This window comes from Scomber japonicus, chromosome 17 (assembly GCF_027409825.1).
Source record: "Scomber japonicus isolate fScoJap1 chromosome 17, fScoJap1.pri, whole genome shotgun sequence".
Taxonomy (NCBI): Eukaryota; Metazoa; Chordata; class Actinopteri; order Scombriformes; family Scombridae; genus Scomber; species Scomber japonicus.
The window spans coordinates 30,771,548-30,796,562 of record NC_070594.1 but is presented as its reverse complement, the minus strand read 5'-3'; the positions used below and the strand labels follow the sequence as shown (position 1 = coordinate 30,796,562).

Below are 25,015 nucleotides of genomic sequence, written 5' to 3'. Positions count from 1 at the left end.
AGTGATGTTTGTTCTGTAGGCTTAAGCATTTCTGAGCCTGCCTGAACGCAGCACTGGACGTTTACCAGCGCACGCTTGATGACGTATAACAACAACAACATGCTAGACTTGTGGGTCGCTAACCGTGGCTAACAAGTTCATAGCGTCCACCGCCATGTACATGAACACACAAACAGAAACGAGGTTAACCTCCTCGTTGTCATTTTCTCTGTTTTGTTTTCGGCGAGTCGCCTCTGTGATGTCACCGTCAGAGTCCGGTGGGTCCTATCTGGGTCCTACTCTGCTATGGAGCTGCAGCTGAGAGGACCGAGTGAGAGGACTTGCTGTAAAGGTCCCGCCTCCTTTTATTAATACAAATATCGTAAGGTTAGCAAATCATAGTGGGTTGATCCTGGAAACTATGCATGCCTGTTGACTTTAGGGTGTCAGGCTCAGACAGACAAACTGTGACCCACAGAGCAGACCAGAGACAGGTGTGGTGGGGCAGTTTATTACACAGTCAATGTTTGGTACACAAAGGCAGTCAGCACAGGCAGAAGTACAAAAACACGAGGCAAAAGGGTAGTCCAAAAAACAGGCGAGGGTCAAAACCATCAAAAGGTGGTATAAGGTTACAGTACAAAAAATGCTAGGCTAGACTGGTATCAAGGGGAAAAAAACAAGGAGAAACATAAACAAGGAAACTGCCGGAAAGCTACTCACAAATGATGCAGACAATCTGACAAAGACACACTGGGGGAAACAGGCATTTATACACATGAGGGGAGGAGATAATGATGCACAGGTGAAGACAATGGACAATCACACACAGGGAGTCAAGACACCTAGAAAGAACACAAACAGGAAGTGAGGGAATCCCAACAAAATAAAACAGGAAATCAAAACCAAAACAAACTAAACAGTATGGGACATACACTACATAGGGTAGTGTTGATCCCTATCTGTGGATAGGAGCACATCTGATTGTAAGAGTTAAAATAATCATTTGGTTTATGACTGATATGAGATGCTCTTTGATGAGAGCATTGATTCAAAGTGTCATTCCAGATGTTGGTCATGTATATTTGATGAGAAACAGCTTTGTATGCTATTCTCCTCAGCTGATATTATTGAACCAGTCTAATTAAAGATTGACTTGTGGTCTGTGTATGTCCAGCACCTTGTTTCATGGTCAAGAAAGAAAATCTCTCCTATCAAATATAATGAAATAATGTAAAACATGTACGTAGCTCCTCTCCATCTGCACTTTACACAAGAGTTTTCAAACATACAACGTAGCTGGACAATTTTTTCAATAAAATGCAGTGTTTTTCTCACTTCTTTTCACTCGACATTCACAGTCAAGTCTACTGATCTTTTCCGTGGATAACTGACTTCCAACATGATTCAGACTTGAAGGACACATTTGCCTCAGTGGGCTTGGATACATTTTATCAGTATCTCTTACCAGGGTACCTTTAGAAGGTTTATTATGGTTAAGTTATATTATATATTATATATATTATATACTATTTATTGGTTATTGGTCTGGTCCACTTGAGATCAAATTGGGCTGTATGTGGCCCCTAAACTAAAATGAGTTTGAGACCCCTGCTATACACCAAGGGAGGAGTTACATATTTATGATCAACAGAACTGTAGTAGTACTGTACATGACTGTCAGCAAAATTACATTTTTGTGTGATACACATATAAACACACATGCATGCTGATCAAGAAAGAGCTGTGTGGTGCTGGAAGGTGTTAAAGACTACCAAAAAAACACACAGTGACTCAATCAAAAGTGGAAAGTAATCTTTGAGACTACATAGAAGAACAAACACACAGTCAATGAAGACTGTGCAGCCATGCAGGCCCTCTGTTTAACCTTTGATCACCTTTCACCATCATTTGTACCTGTCATTACCGACTGATGTAGTTGCAGTACAGGCTTGTTATCACATTTCCAATTACAGGCTGATATAATAACCAACAGCTATTACATTACGGTGGCCAAATGAGATCCTCTGTATACAGTGTGATAGCGACAATGTCAGATGTTTCAAAATGAGATTTTAAGTACCTCTACATTTTGTGAATTTCAGAGTGAAAGTTAAGCCCTCAGATCAAAAAATCCTACTGATACCATGAGGTGGAAATTGTCAATAGGCCCTATGTGTGTGTGTGTGTGTGTGTGTGTGTGTGTGTGTGTGTGCGCAGGCATTGATGCAAAAATGAGGTATAATTAAAAATGAATAAACTATTAACCATAATTTGCAAACATATGTGTAAAACCTGTAGTAATTGTTTGGAATGAAGTTTGCTAAAAAGGTCTGACACAGGATTGAGTGATCATTTTATCATTTTGAGCTTATGCTTTACAAACAGTCAAACCAAACTGGATCAAATTTGACCCAGCAGGACAACAGGAAGACAGCAGGAGGGTTAGTCTGGGTATTAGGTGTGGAACTGGATTCAAGAGGTGGTTAGCTTAGCATCAAGACTAGCAAAGGGGAAACAGCTAGCTAAAATACCACTTGCTGTGTTTGCTCACATGTTTAATAATTAGCAGTAGGATCAGAGATTAGATTGCCTGAGGGTTCCAGGCCTTGGATCCAAGAAACTTGTACTAAAATAGAAGTATAAAATATAAAATATATGAAATATAAAACTGACTAGCCATAACTCTTTCATATTAGCATTTACTCATTTTCTATACTGTGTCTTAAGTACATGTTAGACAATTGTGACATCACAATTTAGTTTGAAGTTCCGATGTTTAGTGCTAATGTGGGACTAGTGTGTAACCCCAACCCTAAAACATGTTAATAGGCATATTTTTATTTTAGTTCAGGCAGTCAATGTTAGGAAATATGTGTCAAATGAATACTTACACATACTTTTCACAACACACACTTAAATAAGGTCTAAGGTGCACACACATGTGTTTGTTTCTGTAGCTTCTCCTGGAATGTGTTTTTGAACATTTCTTCCTGGTTGTGTGTGTGTGTGTGTGTGTGTGTGTGTGTGTGTGTGTGTGTGTGTATTCGCATTAGCATCTAACTTTCACCTACTTTCCCTTCAAAATTCAAACCATTTTTGTTTAAGTTTCAGCTTTCATCAGATGCCAAAACACACAGTGTTGACAAAATGTTGTGTGAATGCTGGAACTCACCTTTTTCTTCATCTGCCTTTACAGAGGGAGAGGCTGCGGAACATCGAGAGGATCTGCAACCTGCTGAGGAAGGTAAGTGGTGAGCACGGTTATGAGAAAGTACAAAAAATTAAGTTGAAAAAAATAGTTTTTTGCTTTATCCATATGTCAAATTTATGCAAATTTTGTGCATTGACAACAGTTTTTTTTCACAATTTCCTCCTCATTTTTAAGAACAGAAAAGCTTCTTCTTGACAATTTAGTATTAGAGTTTTGAGTTATGTGAGTTTTTAGAGCTGCATATTGATATTCTACAGGTCTGGTGCCAGTTGTCGAGCTTTCAAATGAATTTTTTATTTGTGTGGTGATGCTTCCTTTGCCTCCTTGACTCATGTTGGACTGACATCAAAGGATAGACAGAAATTGAGATGTGCTGTGCTCTGCAGAGCCATGCTGTGTGTGTGTGCGTGTGTGCATGTATGTGTGTGTGTCTGTGCATGCTCGTCTGTCAGTGTGTGTGCGTGCGTGCGTGTGTGTCTGTGCGTGTATGTGTGTGTGTCTGTGCATGTGTGCATGTGTGTGTGCACACACAGACAGTTTGCCTTGAGGAATCAGCATGAGGATGAGAAGAGGCCTCCTTCAAGCTTCAATGTGACATCTGTTTGTCTCTCCACCTCTCTTAAACTCACACTGTGTCTGTATCTTTCAAGCACGTGTGCATGCAAGTGTGTGTGTGTGTGTGCGTGTGTGTGTGTGTGTGTGTGTGTGTGTGTGTGTGTGTGTGTGTGTGTGTGTGTGTGTTTTTATATATGTCTATTTATGTTGGAGGTTCATTGCTTGAACATCTGATCTTGGTTATCAGTGTTGTCAACTCGACCCCTAAGGCCCTCCACTGGCCCGCAGGGGAGGAAGTTCTCCCTACGGTATTTTAAGCTGAGACAAATACACATGCATGAATACACACACACACACACAAAGCAACATACAGTAAATACACATTCCCGTACACACATCTACATGATTGTCCTTGCAGCTGTGACCTACTTAGCAGAGATCATTGGAGGTTACTGCTGTAGTGATACTTCAAGTTTAAGTCCAAGTTTGAAAGACTCATCAGACATTTAAAAAAATATATATCTAAATACTCTGCTTTGAATAATAATTTATCTCTGACAAGTTTGTTTTCATTCAAAAACAATTAAATGACCTACCACAGAGAAACTTTCTATCTTCAAGGCAAGGCAAGGCAAGGCAGTTTTATTTATATAGCGCATTTCATACACAATGGCAACTCAATGTGCTTTACATAAAACAGAAACATTAAAACATTACCCCCCCCCCCCCCTCCCATAATAAAAACAAAGTACAGAAAAATAGAAAGACATACATAAAATGCTAGAATAGAGCATTAAATGCAGCATAAAATTATAAATTAAATCATTAAAAGGACATAGAGTGCAAATTAAAGATTAAAATGTAAAGTGCTTTAAAAGAGCTCAATCATAAGCACAGGAGAAGAGAAATGTTTTTAACCTGGATTTAAAAATGTTCACAGTTGGGGCTGATTTCAGTTCTGCTGGTAGTTTGTTCCAGTTGTGTGCAGCATAACAGCTACAAGCTGCTTCTCCATGTTTAGTTTGAACTCTGGGCTCAACTATTTGACCTGAGTCAGTAGATCTCAGAGCTCTACTGGGTTTATATTCTACTAACATGTCATTCATGTATTCTGGACCTAAATCATTCAGTGATTTGTAGACCAGTAGCAGAACTTTAAAATCTATTCTATAGCTGACTGGGAGCCAGTGTAAAGACTTTAGAACTGGAGTAATGTGCTCTGATCTCTTTGTTCTGGATCAAACTCGAGCTGCAGCGTTCTGAATGAGCTGCAGCTGTTTATGCTTTTTTGTGGGAGTCCAGTCAGAAGACCGTTACAGTAGTGGAGTCTACTTGAGATGAAAGCATGAATCAACTTCTCCTGGTCTGTTTGAGACATAAAACCAAATTTTGGTGATTGACTTGATATGACTGTTGAAGGTCAGATCTGAGTCTGTCCAGTTTTGTCCAGATGTAATTGAAGGAAATTTTGGTTCATCCAATTACTTGCTCTAAACAGTGACACAATGACTGTATTGGACTGTAGTCATCTGGGGACAGTGCTAGGTAAATCTGTGTGTCATCTGCATAACTGTGATAGTCTACATTAGAGTTCTGCAGAATTTGACCCAAGGGCAGCATATATAGACTGAACAGAAGGGGTCCAAGAACTGACCCCCCTGAGGAACTCCACATGTCATATCCACTCGATCAGATTCATAACTTCCAATGGTCACAAAATAACTCCGCTCTTCCAAGTAGGACCTGAACCAGTCTAGGACTGTTCCGCTGAGTCCTGCCCAAGTTTCCAACCTCCAACCTTCCAACAGTATACTGTGATCCACAGTGTCAAACGCAGCACTGAGATCCAACAGGACCAGAACTGACACCTTGCCTGAGTCAGTGTTCAATCTTATGTCATTTAACACTCTAATAAGAGCTGTTTCTGTACTGTGGTTAGGTCTGAAGCCTGATTGAAATTTGTCAAAAAGGCCACTGGAGTTCAAGAAATTGCTGAGTTGATTAAAAACCACTTTCTCAACGATCTTGGCTATAAAAGGAAGATTTGAGATAGGTCTGTAGCTGGTTAACATGGAAGCATCCAGCGTTCTCTTTTTTAAGAATGGCTTAATGGCAGCTACTTTTAGGAGTTTAGGAAACACACCTGATTTAAGTGAGCTATTTATTACTTGTCGCAAATCTGTTTGGACAGAGTTCACAATAGTTTTAAAGAAATCTGATGGCATTGTGTCAAGACAGCATGTTGATGGTTTTAGATGCTGCACTGTTTCCTCTATAGTTTTTTGGTCAACTGTTTTAAATTCTGACATTGCAGTTGAGTTATTCCTGGGACGTCTTAGGGATTGCATCATTTTATTGTTTTGTTGATTTGTGTTGATATTTAACCTTATGGACTGGATTTTTTCACTGAAAAAGCAAATTCATTGCATTTTTCTGTGGAAAGGAGTTCTGGAGTGATCTGTTCAGGGGGGTTTGTAAGCTTATCAACCATAGCAAACAGAGTACGAGTGTTGTTGATGTTCTTATTAATAATTTCAGAAAAGTGTTGCTGTCTAGCTTTGAGTAACTCATATTTAAAATTACAAAGACTTTGTTTGTAGAGGTCAAGGTGAATTTGAAGTTTAGTTTTTCTCCACTTACACTCTACTTTCCTGCATTCTGTTTTTAAAGCCTTTATCATCATAGTGTTCCTCCATGGTGTTTTCTTTCTGCTCAAGGTCGTCTTAGTTTTAATAGGTGCAACAGCATCCATGACATTTGAGATTTTCCAGTTAAATTTATCCAGGAGTTCATCAACTGACTCTGCACTCACAGTTGGTGACATAGCTATAGCCTCCATAAACTTTGCACTGGTATTCTCATCTATGTACCTTCTCCTAACAGACACAGAGGTTAACTGAACACTTGGAATGGTCTGTAAGTCAAAGAACACACAGAAATGATCAGAAAGAGCCAAGTCCTTAACATCAACAGAAGAAATATCAACACCTTTAGAGACAACCAGATCCAGAGTGTGGCCTCAAGTGTGTGTGGGCCCTTTCACATGTTGCAAGAGGCCAAAAGTGTCAAGTAGAGCAGAGAGTTCTTTGGCATTACTGTCCATGTTATTGTCTTCATGAATGTTAAAATCCCCTGTTATGATAAAAAAATTGTGGTCACTGCAGATAACTGACAGCAGTTCAGCAAACTCATCAATGAATTTTCCTGAGTATCTTGGAGGTCTATAAATGATTAAAAAAAGAACTTTTGGATCACCTTTTAATAAAAAAACAGAGATGTTCAAAAGAGCTAAAATCACCTAATGTAATTTCCTTGCACTGAAATACAGATTTAAAGATGGCAGCAACTCCCCCGCCTTTCTTACCAATTCGACACTTGTTCATAAAACTAAAATTAGTTGGTGCTGCCTCATTGAGAATAGCACAACAGCTACATTCAGTCAGCCATGTTTCACTAAGAAGTAAAAAATCTAGATCATAGGTTCATAGGTCATAATGACGTCATTAACTAGCAGTGATTTGTTGGCTAGTGATCTGATATTGAGTAGAGCTAACCTTGTGGAGATAACAGGAGACACTGGTATATTTTGAGGTTGACATGCTATACTTAATAAATTAGCAGATTTAATTGAACTCTTGTTATTTCTCACCAGTTTAACCATTCTTCTGTTACCTGTCATCACAGGGATTGAGAAAACTACCTGAACTCCATAGCGCCCTGACTTTTCCTGGGGGAGAACATAATTGGTATCAGTATTGCAGCCTGGACCCGGCACATATCAGTCAGACTCACAGATCTGAGTCAAAGGAGGTGGGGGGGCTCTGTGACTCTTGGATGATGGTTGTTTCCAGCGTGGTAGAATGGGAGGGGCTCGACGATGAGGGAAGTTGAGGAGAGAAAAAATGGGATTTGGGCGTGGTGTGAGTTGGATTCCAACATTGACAAGGTCATTCATCCTGTCGGTGAAATCCAGAAGTGGGGAGTCCTGACTGAGTGGAGAGAATGAAAGGCTGGATGGGGTCCTGGTGGGTGAAAGTTGGGAGTCTCTTGGTGGGGCTGGGGGAGACTCCACTTGTCGGGTTGTTGGGGCTGGGGGAGACTCCTCCTGTTGGGTTGTTGGGGCTGGGGGAGACTCCTGTTGGGCTGTTGGGGCTGGGGGAGACTCCTTGTGTTGGGGTAAGGATGATGACTTTAAAGCCTCTCTCTGGGTGTGCTGACATTCACGGTCAGTCCTTATCTCAGGCGGTAGCAATTCTTCTCCAGAACGCTGTCTCATCTGATTGTCTCGCCTCTTGTCCTTGGCAGGGACTGCTGGTGACTGACGCACAAAATAAAAAATGTTGTAGCTTAACAGCTGTACTCCTGACTTGTGAAGGCAAAATCCATCTGCCTTAAAGAGGTGTCTGCGTTCCCAAAAAAGGATTGAAATTGTCAATAAAATTCACTGATTGAGTGGCACACGTATCTTTGAGCCATCTGTTGAGCATCATCAGCCTGCTGAATCTCTCATCTCCTCGCCGAACTGTCGGTAGAGGTCCACTGATAAAAACCTCAGTATTCAGACATCGAACTTTGTTCAGCAGATCATTAAATTTCCGTTTCAATACCTCTGATTGTTGCTTGACAACATCAAGTGCTCCTGTGTGTATGATGAGAGATTTCACTGTCGGATGCTCAGCAGTGATTTCCAGAATTTTCTCTGCGATATCGGACACCATGTCGTTGGTAAAACAGAGTACTTTGGTGTTTTTGTTGAAAAAGTGTTTTATCTTATTCACAGCTCCGTCACCCACTATCAGCGTCTGAGGCCCAGTGGTTAGCTCTTTCTGTGGTTAGTTTTTGATTTAGCCACATACCTTCCTCTGGTGCTGGAAAATGATCTTTCTTTTGGGGAGTCAGGGTCTTGTAAAAGTGGAGCAAATCTGTTCTCTAGTAGAATCCCTGTGTCTTGGGTCGGTTTGCTCTTACTTTTTGTTTTTGCCACAGTCCACGGCTGTTTTCTCCTTGGTACTGGGGTTGAAGAGACCCTCCTGTGCGATGGCAGTGCAGGCCACTCAGTTTCATCACGAGTCTCCGGGTGCTGGGTTCTGCCTGTTAACCGTCTTCCCATATCTGAGGGAAGCGATGATTTATTCTTTGGCTTTGCACCAAGAGAGTTCCAGGGAGGACTACTGGTTGATTTACTGCCGTAACCACCAGCCTCCTGCTTCTTGGTGGTGCTAATTAGCTGTCTGTTAGCCTGCTCCTGTCCACTGATTTGGGTCATCAGTAGAGTGGTTTCATTCCCATATTGTCCATTTACCTCCACGTTGACTTCAAGTCGCTGAATTTTCATCTCCAGTACTGCTATCTTCTGGAGAAGTTTGTGGTAATCATCCGTGGAAAAGGGAGGCATCTTGCTGCTAATTAGCTTAGCTTAGCTGAGCTCCTCAATCCCTATAGTGCAGGCTTGTGCTGCTGATAGGCCACGCTCACTAAGTAAAACAGTTTAAATAATAGTGGTAGCCTTGAGATACTTTCATAAATTAAGCTCCCAGTGATATAGAAGTATCCAGGACCCGCTTTCCATAAATTTTGTAGCAAAAGGACAGGATTTCAATGGAAATTGCAGGTTGGGATGTCTGCAAAGAGTGTTTGCCAGCGGTGAAGGTAAACAGTAACACTATCAGGTCTTAAAATGTGAAAATGGTTAACAGTCGAGAGCATTCATTCAAAATCAAGAAAAATAATCGAAATGTAATCAAATGTAATTAGTTACATTACTTTGAGGAAGTAATTGAAATAGTTACACTACTATTACATTTTCAACAGGATAACTTTCCAAAGTAATCTTCCCAACACTGGTAACAGCAAGCTGGTAAAGAGTAGCAGCAGTTGATTGCAGTTCAGAATCAGTGTGGTTCAACAAGGCAGTGTGGAGCAGCATGCAGGGGTATATCTTACTGGGCAAAGTATCATCAATTTACCGTAAAAATTGGTGTATCGGACGCAGTCTATTATGGAGAGTGTCATGCTGGGAAAAACGCAGTAGTTATTAATTTATAAACACATATGTTTATACTCAAACTCTTCTTTAATTCACTTCTATTAGCAACACAATTAAAACGCATATATTCCACATGAAACGGTGTATCAGGTTAATGGTTAGTGGTTAATGTTCTGGTAATGATTTAACTGAACTGGTCCACTATATTAACTCAGACTGGGTTCAGATACTTAACCCCCAATTGTTCCTGATGGCTGTGCCAACGGCATATGACTGTGTGAGTAAATGTTAGTCTCCTGTGTGGTAGCTCCTGCCATAAATGTGTGTGGATGGGTGAATGTGACATGTATTGTAAAAGTGCTTTGAGAGATCAAAAAGAAAAGAAAAGTGCTATAAGTACAGTCTATTAACCATTTACCAAAGCAGTTGCCTACTTAGCCTAAAGTTTAGCACCTGACTGCTACATTCTTTTTTTTTTAAAGATTTTGTTGGCATAGACGCCTTTATTAATCAGTAGATCGACAGGAAACATGGGAGAGAGAGGCGGGTGACATGCAGCAAAGGACCTCCGATCGGGATTCGAACCGGGGTCGGCTGCGTATATGGCATGCGCGCTAACCACTCGACCACCTGTGCGCCCGACTGCTACATTCTTATTGATAAAAAAAACTCCAGGTGCAGGTATTTCTCAGCATTTTTGGCAGTGAATCCTTTTTAAATTTTGCAAGTCATGAAGTAATTTGGTGAGATGAGCAACTGAGAAAATAGATTAAATAAGATGAGTCTGATATTTTGGCAAATCCAGTAAATTAAAGGTGCTTCATTGCACTGATGCCAACATCTTATAAGTCCTCTTCATTGATTTATAGCACGCCTCCAAAAGGCCTTAAGCAAAGTATATACAGTCATACATAAGTCCAATGTCCAATCCAATGCATGAGGTGACTGATGAACTGCATCGTCCACTAAAACAGTTAAACGGCAATAGAGTACATCCCTGCCAAGTGCCTTAAGTGACAATGTCCTTTTTTCATACATCTATTCAAATTGCACACCATTAATGAACAATATTTTACTGTGTGTGCCTGTCCTGATGCAGGAGGATCTGCTGCATTGTGTTTCTCCAGCTTATTCAGCCCACTCCAACTGGCACAGTCACAGCATGGTGGTCCTGATTGATTTGGTTAACAACCTTTGGCTGGTTTCTTTACATTACCATACCTATTTGGTCATTTTCACTGCACACACACACACACACACACACACACACACACACACACACACACACACACACAATCACACACATATATAGGCACATATGGACACGTGCCATTTTTGTTCTCAATGAAGTGTGTTGTGTTGCTGATGGGTTTTGGATGGCTGCAAACCCATGTAGATGACAGTGGCTTGAGGGGATATACTGTGTTACTTTCAGCTGTGTGTGTGTGTGTGTGTGTGTGTGTGTGTGTGTGTGTGTGTGTGTGTGTGTGTGTGTGTGTATGTGTGTGTGTGTGATTCATTAGATGTGCAGTCTTGTGGCTTGCAGCAACGGGCAAGAGCGTTGTCACAGCAACTGAGAAAACCTCAGTGTACTCCCTTTCCCCTTTCCCCCCTCTCTCTCCATCCCTCCCTCTCTCTCTCTCTACACCTCCCTAAGTGTAGTAATGAGTGGGTGGAACAGCATGTATAGACTTTTCTTTTTTCCCCCTGAGGTGTCAAGTGTATTTATTTTATTTGCATGCTGTCTACAAAAAACTAAACTTTGGCTGCCTTTCCCTCATGTCATCAGCTGATCTCAGCCACTGAATCTTACTTACAGTGCTTTCTGCTGGATGTTGCATCATCAAAACATGACACAGCTGTTGAGATATCCTAACCATATACAGTTTATCTACAGCTTTTCTGTCATTCAAATCACATTTCAACACATCTCTATCTTGCAAAGGATCAAGCACATGAAAAATTGACAGTTGCAGAGGCAATGTCCAATTTACTGTACATGTGTATACAGTCACTGCTAATTCCCAAACCAGTCCTTTGATGGGCTTTGATAGTTCACTCAATCATTAACATTACATGTTATCTTGGCCGAATCCACCACACAAGGGCCCAGGGGTCCTTGAGCAGAGAGGGGCCCTCAAAGATGGAGAAAATAATGTGTGTGTTAGGTTTAGGGGTCAGGGTTAGGGTTTTTTTTGTCAGGCTGTACAGAAATAAGACACAAGGCTTGACCCATTCTCTTAATGCTGATAACTGTGGTCGCTGTCAGAAACGTAGTAGTATGTTCAAATCAAAATATGTGAGTTCAAATGTGAGTTTCCACCCAATATCAGTGTTATCCAATCAGAATAAGATAAATGTTGTTTGGGGGGACATGAGCTTCAATGCCGAGGGGTGATGCAACACACAAACAGACAAACAGAACAGCATGAACTCAAGTACACAAATAATGACTAGTTGATGTCATGATTACAGTTCTGGCCGAGAAAAATGTTTTAAAATCCAGAATGGCAAGTAGGAAATTCTGTTTATCCATCTACCCTGAGATCATAGGTGCATGAACAATTTTGACACGTGTTTCCACCTGAAGAATTGTTTGTTAATTGTGTTCCAGTTGTGATGACTTGAGTTAATGATAGTGGTTTGAGTGTTTGTGGTATTGGGTATTGGGTCTGTTTGTTGATGGTCATCTAGAAAACATGTCATTGTAAAACTACTGTCCTCTTTGTATAATATCCGTCTATAAAGCCTGATACCTGATCGCTCTCCCTCCTCTCCTCTCTTCTTTTTTTGCACTTCTGACTCTCCCAGTGTCATCCACTTTTTCTCCCTCCTGCAATCTCATTGAGTTTTGTATTTTTCTTCTCTTTGTGTGCCTTTGTGCCTCTTACTGACCCCCATCCACCATCCCCCATCCCCCACCCTCGCTTCTCACTCTCTGTCTCTCTTTCTATCCTCACATTGGAAAGAGATGAGAGAGGAGTCAGATTGAGTGGCGCTGCTGAGCTATGATCTCTGCTTCTGCAAGGCACTGTGTGTGTGTGTGAGTACGCGTGTGTGTGTGTGTGCGTGCGCGCACGTGCGTGTGTACATGTGTGTATTGCATGCTTTCAAGCTTTCTGTTTGTAAGAAGTGCTAACATTTGTAGCACAGTTGTCTTACTGTGTGTTTGTGTGCACGGTGTTGATTGTGCAGATCCATGTGAGTAAACAGTAGAGAGGGTTTTTCATTTTTTTCAATGTATTATCTGTATTGACTTCCATAGAAATGCCTCACCACTGACTGCGGTAAATTCCACATATATTGGGTACATACAATATCTGCTAACTCATTAGCATTGCTACCATTGTCTTTACAGTGGTGCACGTTACAGATCAGTTGTGTCTGATGTCACTCCCTGCACTCCCGTCACTCATTCACTAATCCCCATATAAATATACTAATATAACTAACTAATTGTCATCATTTTGTGTCATCACCATCAGCTGTAGAGTTGCATGCCGATTATTTTCACATCTTTAAAATGAAGAGCATTGCATCATGGGATTGTTAGCAGAAATTCGTGTACATGCCATGCAGTATACTTTTTTTTTGTTCCAATGTGGAATTGTTTTAGGGCCTTAGAGTGCAGATATTTACAAACTCAGCATCCAGAAACTCACATAAAATGGCAGAGGGTAAATGTAGAGCACTATACAGTAGATAAGGATTGATTTCAAACAAACAGTAACACAACAATCTGTTACTACCACAAAATCAAACTAAATTAAAGCTGCAAGCAGCGATGAACGGGGCCTCGTCCCCCCACGCATGTCGGGCTGTGGCTCAGTCGGAGAATATAGCATCACCAAGGTCTTATGTCTCAGCTGAGTTAATTTCAGGTGTATATACTTACGATTATGGGAGTAATTAGTGAAAGAATGAAGCAAGTGACTTCCTGTTGCCAGTAGGTGGCGCTATGACTGTCACTAAATATGAGACTGTACATGTGTTCAGACCAGGACGCTGAACAAGCATATGAGATTTGGAAAAGCTCAGACCATGTGGAGTCAAGTTCTGAGGGTTTGAAATTTCATGGCGAGACATCGAAATTCGCTGCGTCACCACGGCAACCAGGAATGATGGGCGAAAAAGCTTTTGATAACTTTTCATCTCCAATGTCTCAAGATGACTCTGTGAATTTGAAGTGGATGAGATGAAAACTAGGACTAGTTTGTTCAAATATGATGCCACAATCGGCATTAAAATTATTACTTTGATTCAAATTGGCCGACTTCCTGTTGGAGTGATGTCATGGGCCCCACTGACTTTTTTGTGCGTCTTGACATGATGAACATGTGTACCAAGTTTCGTTTCTCTATGTCATTCTGTCGCAAGGAGATCGATTGTATTGATTTTGCAGGTGGCGCTAGAGAGCCATTTTGGCACGCCCATTTATGCAAAAAATAAAATATCAAATTTTTCGCCAAGTCTGGCTTGCGTGGAAACTTTGGTGACTTTTGGGGCACATTTAGGGGGGCAAAAAGCCCGTTGTTGTGGGAGAAAAATAAAAAGCGGAATAATAATAATCCGGACAATTACAATAGGGCTTCGCGCTGGTCAGCGCTCGGGCCCTAATAATAAAAACCAGCACAAAAACAATAGGGTTCCTAGCACCGCTGGTACTAGGAAATGCGTCTGCTTGCACAGTGTCTGAGCCTCAGTATTCACTGTAATGGGAAGTGCGAAAGGCTGAATGTGTGGCGATTTGGATTTGTCGTTATAAGTCCCGCCCACTTTCACTGATTGTTACGTAATTTTGCAGCTGGCCTCTGGAGTGATGTCTTATCATGCTCACTAAATTATATGTGAATGCGATCATCTTTAAGGAAACTTGATATTTGTGGGTTTATAACGTCCCCATATTTGGCACAGAGCCTCTGGATGACTTCCTGAACAAATGACTTAAGTTTGAAGTCGCTGGTCCTAGGAAACGCGGGCCCTAATAATAATAATAATAATCCAGACAAATACAATACGGCTTCGCGCTGGTCAGCGCTCGGGCCAGCGCTCGGGCCCTCATAATCTTGGCAAATACAATAGGGCTTCGCGCTGGTCAGCACTCTGGCCCTAATAATAATCTTGACAGATATAATAGGGCTTCGCGCTGGTCAGTACTCGGGCCCTAATTAAAGTTGCAAGCAGTGATGAACGGGCTGTGGTGCTGTCGGAAGGCGTGCACACGTAAACATCTTCATACGCAGGCTTTTATTGGATGTTGCATGAATTGGTGAAATAACACTTCCTGTGTTCACTATGTGGAGCTAGAAAACACCCACAACGTAACACACACAGCCACTAATCATAAAGGAATGCAGAGGAAAATCACAGCAGTCATGAATATGATGTTGTATTTATGCATGGATTTAGCTGCTTTAGAGTGTGTTTGGAGATGTAAACCATGTTGCTAATCATGTAGCTGGTATGAAAATTGCCAAAATGTTGTGGAACAATTGTGGCAATTGGCCTTAGTGTAATGTGTCTATGTTATGTTAGGGTATTGTGAAAGAATGTTGTATGTAAATAAATGTGGAGGTGACAAACATAAATGTGCATGATTGAGAAAAAGTAAGGATGTAATTAAATGTGGGTATACATGTTATTAACATTTGTAGTGTGTAGATGATGATGGCATTAGTGTGGTCGCTTTGGAGTATGGTCTAAAAACATATTAATAATACAGTCAATAAACTTGAACCAGAAACAGAAAACTGAGGCACCCTGTTCCTTATCAGGTATCCTGAATCAATACAAGTTTTCTCCACTAGATGGCAGACTAAGACCACAATTGAATGGAACATGACTGTTAAACATACAGATGAAGCCATTTCAAAGTTCCCGTGTTTCCTTGATGGCTCCTTGACTGGTCCTTGACCGGTCCTTGGCTGGCTGATAATGGAAGCAGGGGGGAAATGCGATCCCCCCGCGATGACGTGGTCAATGAGGCCCCGACTGGGAACGCCCCTAAGCTGCCCGAGTGATAACCAGCTGCAATGCCTCATTTATCCACGGGGAGGAGCAGTGTGTTTAGACCCACTGCTCATAGGAAAGACTAGGCTGTCCAACGATTAAAAAAAATTAACCGGATTCATCACGTTACAACCCTGTGATTAAACCTGATTAAAATACGAGGCTAAATATTATATACACTAATATTACTTGTTTTACTTCTATTCTTCTGTATAAAGTCGCATAATGAAGGGTACAATATAGTTAATCCATTAGAAAGATGCAATTGAAGCTGCCGTACATCTGACAGGACACCGTGTGTCACAGGAAACACTCACGGACACTTAATATTTCCTCTGACTGATCACTGATCACTGTCACTGTCAAACCAAGAAATAGCCCATGAGACAAACCCAGTCTAGTGATTTAAAACAGGACGCGCTATTTAATACGTAGTGTTAATATTATATGGGTTCCCAATCCGACCATTTTTTTGTGTATTATTTTATCATTATTAAGGCAAAATAACTCAATTTATGTCCATGGACATTATAATGAATAGGCTATGGGCTTAATATTAGTAACATCCAGTGTGCTGCGTGGACTTCATTACATCTGCTGCACCGCTGTTACCACAATTATGAAATGCTAAGTTTCTACAGTCAGTGACTGTGACCCTCATAAAAATTATATTTTACAAATCTGCATTATATAAACTAACGAAATTCGTTAAAGCAAGTCATTTGGAGACTTCCAAGTCATTCAGTTAAACTAAGTCTGTTCAGCTGCTGCTGGAGAGGCTGCGAGCGTGAATGAAATCAGTGCGTCTTTTTTACACAAGTATCTGTAGTAGGCTACTGCATGACTCAGCCATGACTCAGAAGAACATGCTTGTACTTTTTAATCATAGTGCGTTGTGTTAATTGATCGACTGTGTTGTGTGTTACCGGCGCAGCACGCGTTATGTGCGCCTTTTGCGCAACGCATGTGCCGGAGGCAATTGTGCTTGAGTACACTTGGGTTTTGAGGTAATGTGAGTGCGGACCAGCGGGGGACGGGGGGCATTCGCTTTGAAAGACAATGGGACAGCACTGTAACCATCCCCCTCAACCCATCACCTTCGAGCTGGACACCTCCCCCACCGAAAATCAAGATCAAGACACTGTTTGTGCCCCCACTATATCCAGCACATATGCTACTGTACGTGTGGTTGAGTTTTCAGTTTTACATCTTTTCTAAGTGAGTGAGGGGTGTAATAGTAGATAGTAGATGTGTAGTGCCCCCACTCTGTCCAGCACACATGTGCGGTTGAGTTTTCAGTTTTACACCAATAGTTAATTAACTTAGTTACTGTAATAATAATAACAAATCTGAATTTAAACTCAATTTTTCTGACTTATATTTATATTTTTCATATAATTAATGCTCATTAAACTCTGTCTGGCCCATATCTGTCGCGGCATCTGAGCGCTCTTTCTCAGCCTTGCGCAGGCTGAAAACCTGACACAAGAGAGATTTGGCTATTATGAAAGCTCACAGTGACCCCTCTCAGAAAATAGTTCTGACGTCCATGAACACTATTCTGATCTGTGCGTGATTTGTGTGACCATGGAACCAAATGGCCCATTAAGCCCAAACAAAAGGTTGAGCAATGATAATGCTAATAAGGTGGCTGGGTTTACCTGGCTTAACGCATGCACTGAATAGACCGGGGTTGGCTGGCACATATGTGCTGTATAATTGCCTAAAATCAAATACAGTCCGGTCCGTTTTAGTCATTTCGTATTATTTATCTGAGCCTAAAATTAAAATATGAAAAGCCTTTTTTTTTCGTTTTTTGTGTTAGATTCAAAACAAATAACAAAATAATCAGCAGTCAGTAGGTTATTTAATTTTTTGATTTGATTCGATGAATCTGGATGACCTGACAGTAACAATTCCTAAAACATCAGAATGTGGGCTAGTTTGTGACAGAAGCCCTGTATTACAATGAATAGGTGGGTTTACAGGAAAAGATAGACACGCCCAGGAGAAGGAGGGGGTCTCTTCAGCTGCTGGAACTCAGCTGGAACTTGGCTGGCAGTCAGCTGCCATTCAGCTGGCATTCAGCTTGGAGGGGAACTTTGAAGTGGCTACTACTGTACAGCAGCTTTCTTCTTCATGGTGAATGAGCAGACTTTGGCGTGGCGTCACAATAAAGGCATTTGATGCTGACTTTAGCTTTTAATAACTTATCATCACAAATGGCTTAAAATGACAGAGTCAATTTGGAGATGGAAGACAAAATAAAATGTAGGAGGAGTTTGTTAAAATATAAGGCCTGGAAATGGCCAAAAATTGACAGGAACAATAGGGTCTTCGCGCCAGTCAGCGCTCAGGTCCTTACTAACTGTTTGGGCCTGATTTACTAAAGGTCTGCATGTGCAAACTTGATATGACCCGCAAAAATTGTGCAAGTTGATCTACTAACACGGTGCACTGAGGCTTGCGTCTTTCAACTGTGCAAGACAGTATGCGCTGTCCATTTAGTTTGCCTTAAAGAATATGTAATATGGGGCGTTTTTACGCCAATGTGCAAAATACAGGCAGGAGAAAAGCACACGTATTGTGATTTAACAAACTCAAAAGGTAATTTTGCTGACGATAACTGTCAGCAAAGGGCAGGTATTAACCAGCTGCGCACTACTCACAGATGACGTTTAGTAAAACTGTTTAGCAAAACCTGTGTAGAATCATTGACTACGGGGATATTATGTTGATGTTTCAGTGAATATTTGGCTTGCTTATGTTATATTGTTATATTATATTGATGCAACATTTTTATTTGTGTATATCTGTTTTGTTTACAGTTTCACAATTTATCCTGATTAAACTGCCAAAATCAACACATCGGCCTGTTCCTTGGAGTTTGGTTAGGAGAGTGTTTAGCTGTCTGTATAGCTGAGTATACATTCATGGGGACAACACTTAGTGAGGACAGAACACCGTAAACTAGACTTTCTTTGTTTAACCGAAACATGGCAACAGCCCAACGACTTCTCCCAGCTGAATGAATCCACTCCTAGTGGGTTTGTTTACATGTGTCAACCCCGTGGCTCCGGTCGGGGAGGCGATAATTTACCACGAGAAGTGGAAAGTCTGACCTGTGTCTGTGCCCATCTCCAGCTCGTTTGAGTCCACTGTCTGCGAGTTGTCTGGTCCTACTCCAACCATCATTGCTACTGTCTACCGCCCCCCTAAACCGAATAGTGACTTTTTAAATGACTTTGCTGCTTTCCTCACCCATCTATCCTCTCTCTCACCAAACATAATACTGCTGGGTGATTTCAATATCCACATGGACAATATCAATCTACCTCTCACCAAGGACTTCACATCCTGTTTTGAGAGCTATTACCACTATTCCCACACACTCCAAAGGACACATTCTGGACTTAATCTGCTGCTCTGGTGTCACCCCTTTTGAACTTACAGCCCACGAACTCCCCATAACTGACCACTTTCTCCTCTCATTTACAGTAAAACTCACTCTCTCCATCTCTGAAACACCACGCCTCATTTCATTCCGGAATATAAAAAACATCAACCCTACCACTCTCGTTCCAAGTATCCACTCCTCCTGCCTCCCTGACATTCACAATCTATCCACCCCCGATGATCTGGTTTCTCATTACAACACTGGACTTCATAATATTCTTAATTCTCTTGCTCCGTTAAAAACAGATCTGTTTCTTTCTCCGTCTCTGCCCCCTGGTTCACCCCCGATCTTCGTCTCATGAAAGCCAAAGGTCGGCAACTTGAACGCCTCCACAGAAAAACTGGTCTCACTATTCACAAAGAAATGTACAACAACCATATCCTCCATTATAAGAACTCCATTGCCAGCACAAAAACCCACTACTACTCCAGTATAATCACTGCAAATAAAGGAAACTCCAAAATCACTGTTCTCTCTGCTCAATAATATCACCCAACCCAAGGACTCTCTCCCCCCTCACTTGTACACAACCTCCTTCTGTAATAGTAATAGTTTAATAGTAATAGTTTATTTTTGGATAGGGACAGTGCATATTGATGAACATCGATATTAGACATCTCTGTAAATATGCCGGATTATAGCGAAGTTGCTAATTTGCATCCGTAGTCCCTAGTGAGTAAAAAATAAATATAAAAAAGAATACAAGTCGAAGAGACAGCAAATAAATAGATAAGATACAAATAAAACACACACAGCACCATACAATACACAGAGTTCAGTTAGTGGTCGCATTTTTGATTCGATTTGAGCCAATGTTTTAGTTGTCCTTTAAAAGAAGAGTATGTGGGGCATTCCCTTATAGTGGAGGGAAGACTATTCCAGATGCCCGCCCCCCCCCCCCCCCCACTGTATGAGAGGATCATACAGTGTAAAAACAACAAAGCTGCACTGTTGGTTAAGGAGTTCCTGATCTGCCTGAAATTTGCCAGGTTGTATTTGACAGAGTTAGACACTTTTTTGATGCGTTTCCTGAATGAGAGTGTTGAGTCCAGGATGACTCCCAAGTATCTGAACTCGCTCACCAAAGCGAGCTCCTCCCCTCCCAGAAAGACACCAGAATGATTAATATTTGGCGGCCTTTTAGCAAAAATCATACAGACACTTTTTTTAACATTTAAAGAAAGACATGAATCAGTGAGCCAGTCCTGTACATGAGCCATTGCAGTTGTGAGTATTTCAGCAGCTTCTGTCGTGTTTTTCGCAGGGGTGAAAATAACCGTGTCATCCGCGTACAACTATGCATTAACACCCTTACAGAAATTGTTAATGTAAAAAGAAAACAAAATAGGTCTAAGTATGGATCCCTGAGGGACCCCTACTGGACAGTCCAGGTATGGGGATTTGACACCGTCGACCACCACACACTGCTCTCTATCGGCAAGATATGATCTGAACCAATTGAGGGCCTGTGCAGAGAAATTACATTTCGACAGTACTCGGTGGTCAACGGTGTCAAAGGCCCTTTTAAGATCCAGGAAAACAGCTTCCACACAGCTGTTCCTATCCAGGAGACACTAGGTTTTGTCAACAAACATACTTATGCCCGATTCTGTGGAATGGTGAGTCTGGAAGCCAAACTAGATGCAGATGTAATGCTGTGTAACCGTTATTGAGATGTTCTACTAACTGTTTAGCCACCCATTTTTCTATTATTTTGGAGATGACAGGAAGAATACTGATTGGTCTATAGTTGTTGATTTCAGCTTTACTTCCGGATTTGAAGATTGGATTAATCGAATCAGACCGTATTCTGCAACTCCATTATGTCTTTTTTCACTGCAAAAATCAAGAATATCCACCAGAACCGAGGTACAAACCCTCACCTCAGCATGTCAGCCAACTTTTACCCATTCACACACTCATTCTCCTCCTTCCAGCTTTCCCACTCTCTCAGAAATCACAGAACTCATTCAGAAATTCAAGCCATCCACTTGTCAATTGGACCCCCTCCCCACACAACTAGTGCCTGCCTCCCCTCTCTGGTCCCCCTCATCTCTGCCATCATGCACTCCTCTCTCACCACTGGAACTGTCCCTAAATCTTTCAAAACTGCTGCCAATTCTCCAATTTTGAAAAAACCTGGTGCCGACCCCTCCAACTTCAACAACCCCCCTCCTATCTCCAATCGACCCTTCATTTCCAAAATTCTTGAATAAACAGTTGCTTCCCAACTCCATTCTCACCTATCCCACAATAATCTGTATGAACAGTTCCAGTCCGGTTTCCGCCCACTCCGCAGCACTGAAACAGCACTTATCAAAATCACCAACGCCCTCCTTATGGCAGCTGATTCTGGACTCATCACCATCCTTATCCTCCTCGACCTGAGTGCAGCCTTCGATACCATCTGTCACATCACCCTCCTCAACAGGCTATCTTCCATTGGCATCACCCACACTCCATTAGACTGGTTCACATCTTACGTCTCTGGCCGCACTCAGTTCGTTCAACTCAAGTCCATCAAATTCATCCCCTCCTACGTCGAGCCCTGGAGCAACTCCTCTTCATCACCTACCTCCTTCCCCTCGGCAATATCATCTGCAAATTTAACATTCACTTCCATTGCTACGCTGATGACACCCAGCTCTACCTCTCTACTAAACCTTCGTCCACTCTCCCGCCCACCTTCCTCACTGATTGCATCACTGAAATAAAAACCTGGTTCACCCTAAACTTCCTTAAATTAAACAGTAACAAAACTGAGGTTATCCTCATTGGCACCAAATCCACTCTATCCAAAACAAACAGCTTTTCTCTCACTATTGATAATTCATCCGTTTCACCCTCCCCCCCAGTCTCACCACTACGGGGAACAGAGCATTCAGCCGCTCTGCTCCCCGTCTCTGGAATTCATTACCACCCCAACTCAGAAACATCGATTCATCCCCCCTTTTCAAATCACAACTCAAAACACATCTGTTTAAAACTGCCCATTCCATCTGATGTCAATTGCTGTGTCACTTTTATATTGTCTTTATTTTTATATTTTATTTGTATTGTTGTTTCTTTTTCATGTGTTTTTAATGTGTTTTTAATTTTCGAGCGCTGACCAGCGCGAAGCCCTATTGTATTTGTCCGGATTATTCTTCTTCTTTATTTTTATTTTTCTCTTTTCTCTCTCCATGAAATTTCAAACCCTCATAACTTGACTCCACATGGTCTGAGCTTTTCCAAATTAAATATGCTTGTTCAGCGTCCTGGTCTGAACACATGTACAGTCTCATATTTAGTGACAGTCATAGCGCCCCCTAGTGGCAACAGGAAGTCACTTTCTTCATTCTTTGACTTTTTACTCCCATAATCTTAAGTATTTAAACCTGAATTTCACTCAGCTGAGACATAAGACCTTGGTGATGCTACATTCTGCAACTCATGACCCATCATCAAATACCGTTGCCATGACAACACATTCAACGCCATGAAAATACGATTACAGTTTTTAGAGGCAAAGGATGCCTCCACGGTAATGAAACTCATTACACACGTCTGGAGTGGGTTCATTTAACATCCTATATACTTCAATGGGATGGGCGTGACTAAATGGCTCAATAGCGCCCCCTTGAATATTTCAAAATTGAACCTCAGCCTTCCCGATTGACATAGAAGAATGAAATTCGGTAGGTTTATGTATCATCTTCAGACGCACAAAAACGCCATTTGGACCTATACCCTAAGTCCAACAGGAAGTCGGCCATCTTGGGAAAAATGCTCAATTTTGGTGCATTTTTTGGTCATTTCCAGGCCTCATATTTGAACGCACTAGTCCTAGGGATTTCATCCCATCCACTTCAAATTCACACAGAGTCATCTTGAGACATTGGAGATGAAAAGTTATCAAAAGCTTTTTCGTCTATCATTCCTGGTTGCCGTGGTGACGTGGCGAATTCCGATGTCTCGCCATGAAATTTCAAACCCTCATAACTTGACTCCACATGGTCTGAGCTTTTCCAAATTTCAGATGCTCGTTCAGTGTTCTGGTCTGAACACATGTACAGTCTCATATTTAGTGACAGTCATAGCGCCACCTACTGGCAACAGGAAGTCACTTGCTTCATTCGTTGACTAATTACTCCCATAATCTTAAGTATTTACACCTGAAATTAACTCAGCTGAGACATAAGACCTTGGTGATGCTACATTGTGCGACCGAGCCGCAGCCCGACATGCGTGGGGGCGCGAGGGCCCGTTCATCACTGCTTGCAGTTTTAATTATTATTATTATTATCAAGCACAGGAAGTCTGGACTTCCTAGTATCATGTATGTTGGATTTATGGCCATTTCATTTTTCATGGCGAAGGATCGAAATTCAGCGCCCGGCTACACCCCTTTAGGAATGATGAAAAGTCACAATTTTAACTGTTGATCTCCCAGGTCTGTAGATGATACTGACTTAATTTGAAGTCGCTGAGGTCAAATATGAAGGAAGAGTTTGTTAAATTATGCGGGCTGGAACAATAGGGCTGGTCAGCAATCGGGCCTAACTGAATAAATAGTAATAGCAGAATGAATAGATTTAAATGGCCTAAGACAGTCACAGTTATGCATGTGTTGCAAAGTCTGCTCTGTTACCCTCTTGCTCCAGGGGTCATTTTCATTCACACACCTACCTCACCAGATAACCCTGTTCACCTGAGGCATGTACCACAAAGCTGGATTTTCTCCTATTGAGGTAACTTCAGGGTTAACCCTGGATTTTCCGTTCTACGGCGCTGGTTCACTTCTTACCGGGGTAAATCACCATGGTAACTTATGCTGAACGGCAGGTTATGTTCTGGATAAGAGTTTTTAGGGAGATGCAATCCTTTAGATGTCCCCGATGAAATCCTGTACGAAAGGTACAGAATGATTTTTTAGTTTTTAGTTAGTTTAATATTCAACATTCATTTGACTTTTAAAATACAAACCTGTTATGCGCTTCAGCCATTTGAGTGAATGATGTCAAACCAACTGTATGACATTCAGACTTATATCCCCCATGTGCAACCAGGCTTATTTTTCAAATATATCTTTTGTCAATTTTTTATGTATACAATAAATAAATAACCTCCAGTTTCAGATCTTGTGTCAGGAAATCTTGAGAGTAATCGCTGCAAAAGTGCAGAAAAGCAGAATTTTATTTATTGTAAAAATTGACCAAAATATATATTTAAAAAAGAATCCTTGTGGCACATGAGGGATATTAGTCTGTGTGTTATACAGTTGGTTTGACATCATTCACTCAAACAGTTGAGCGCATAATAGGTTTGTATTTTGAATGTCAAATGAATGTTGAATATTAAACTAACTTAATGCCGGCAATTTTCTGCCAGCATTCCTTCCTGGCTTTTGCTGCAGCAACAGTGTTGCTTTTGGTCTGGATGATGAATTCTTCATATTGTTGAAGAATAATTGTCTGCTCCTCCATGGTAAAGTAGCCTGCTCTGCAGAGTTTCTCCTTTGTGATTGGTCAGCAATCGCAGCAAACACCACCCTTTTTATGTGAGCGCGCAGTGATCCAGATTGGAAAACCCTGGGTTCAATTACCAAGTTGAAAACCAGTTTCGTAGTACCGCTTATCATGATTGCGAATGTCTTGGTAAGTCAACCCAGGTAACGGAGAGATATCCCGGGTATGTTAATCCAGCTTCATAGTACAGGCCTCTGGACTCTCCATTGCACCTCATCACTAATCAAGCCACTACATATGCACCGGCTGCTCACTTGCTACTGGCAGAGGCGGTCCTGGCTAGTTTTGCGCCCTGGGTGGACCGACCA

The 25,015-nt window shown here is 41.5% G+C and overlaps 1 protein-coding gene across 1 annotated transcript in view; it reads left to right on the top strand.

The window, feature by feature from the left end:
- Window positions 1–25,015, top strand: part of cnih3 (cornichon family AMPA receptor auxiliary protein 3) — a 188,862-nt gene that overhangs the window by 110,593 nt on the left and 53,254 nt on the right. The window contains exon 3 of the mRNA XM_053337576.1: window positions 3,179–3,226. Within this exon, the coding sequence (XP_053193551.1) occupies window positions 3,179–3,226 (48 nt within the window). The remainder of the gene's footprint in view (window positions 1–3,178; window positions 3,227–25,015) is intronic.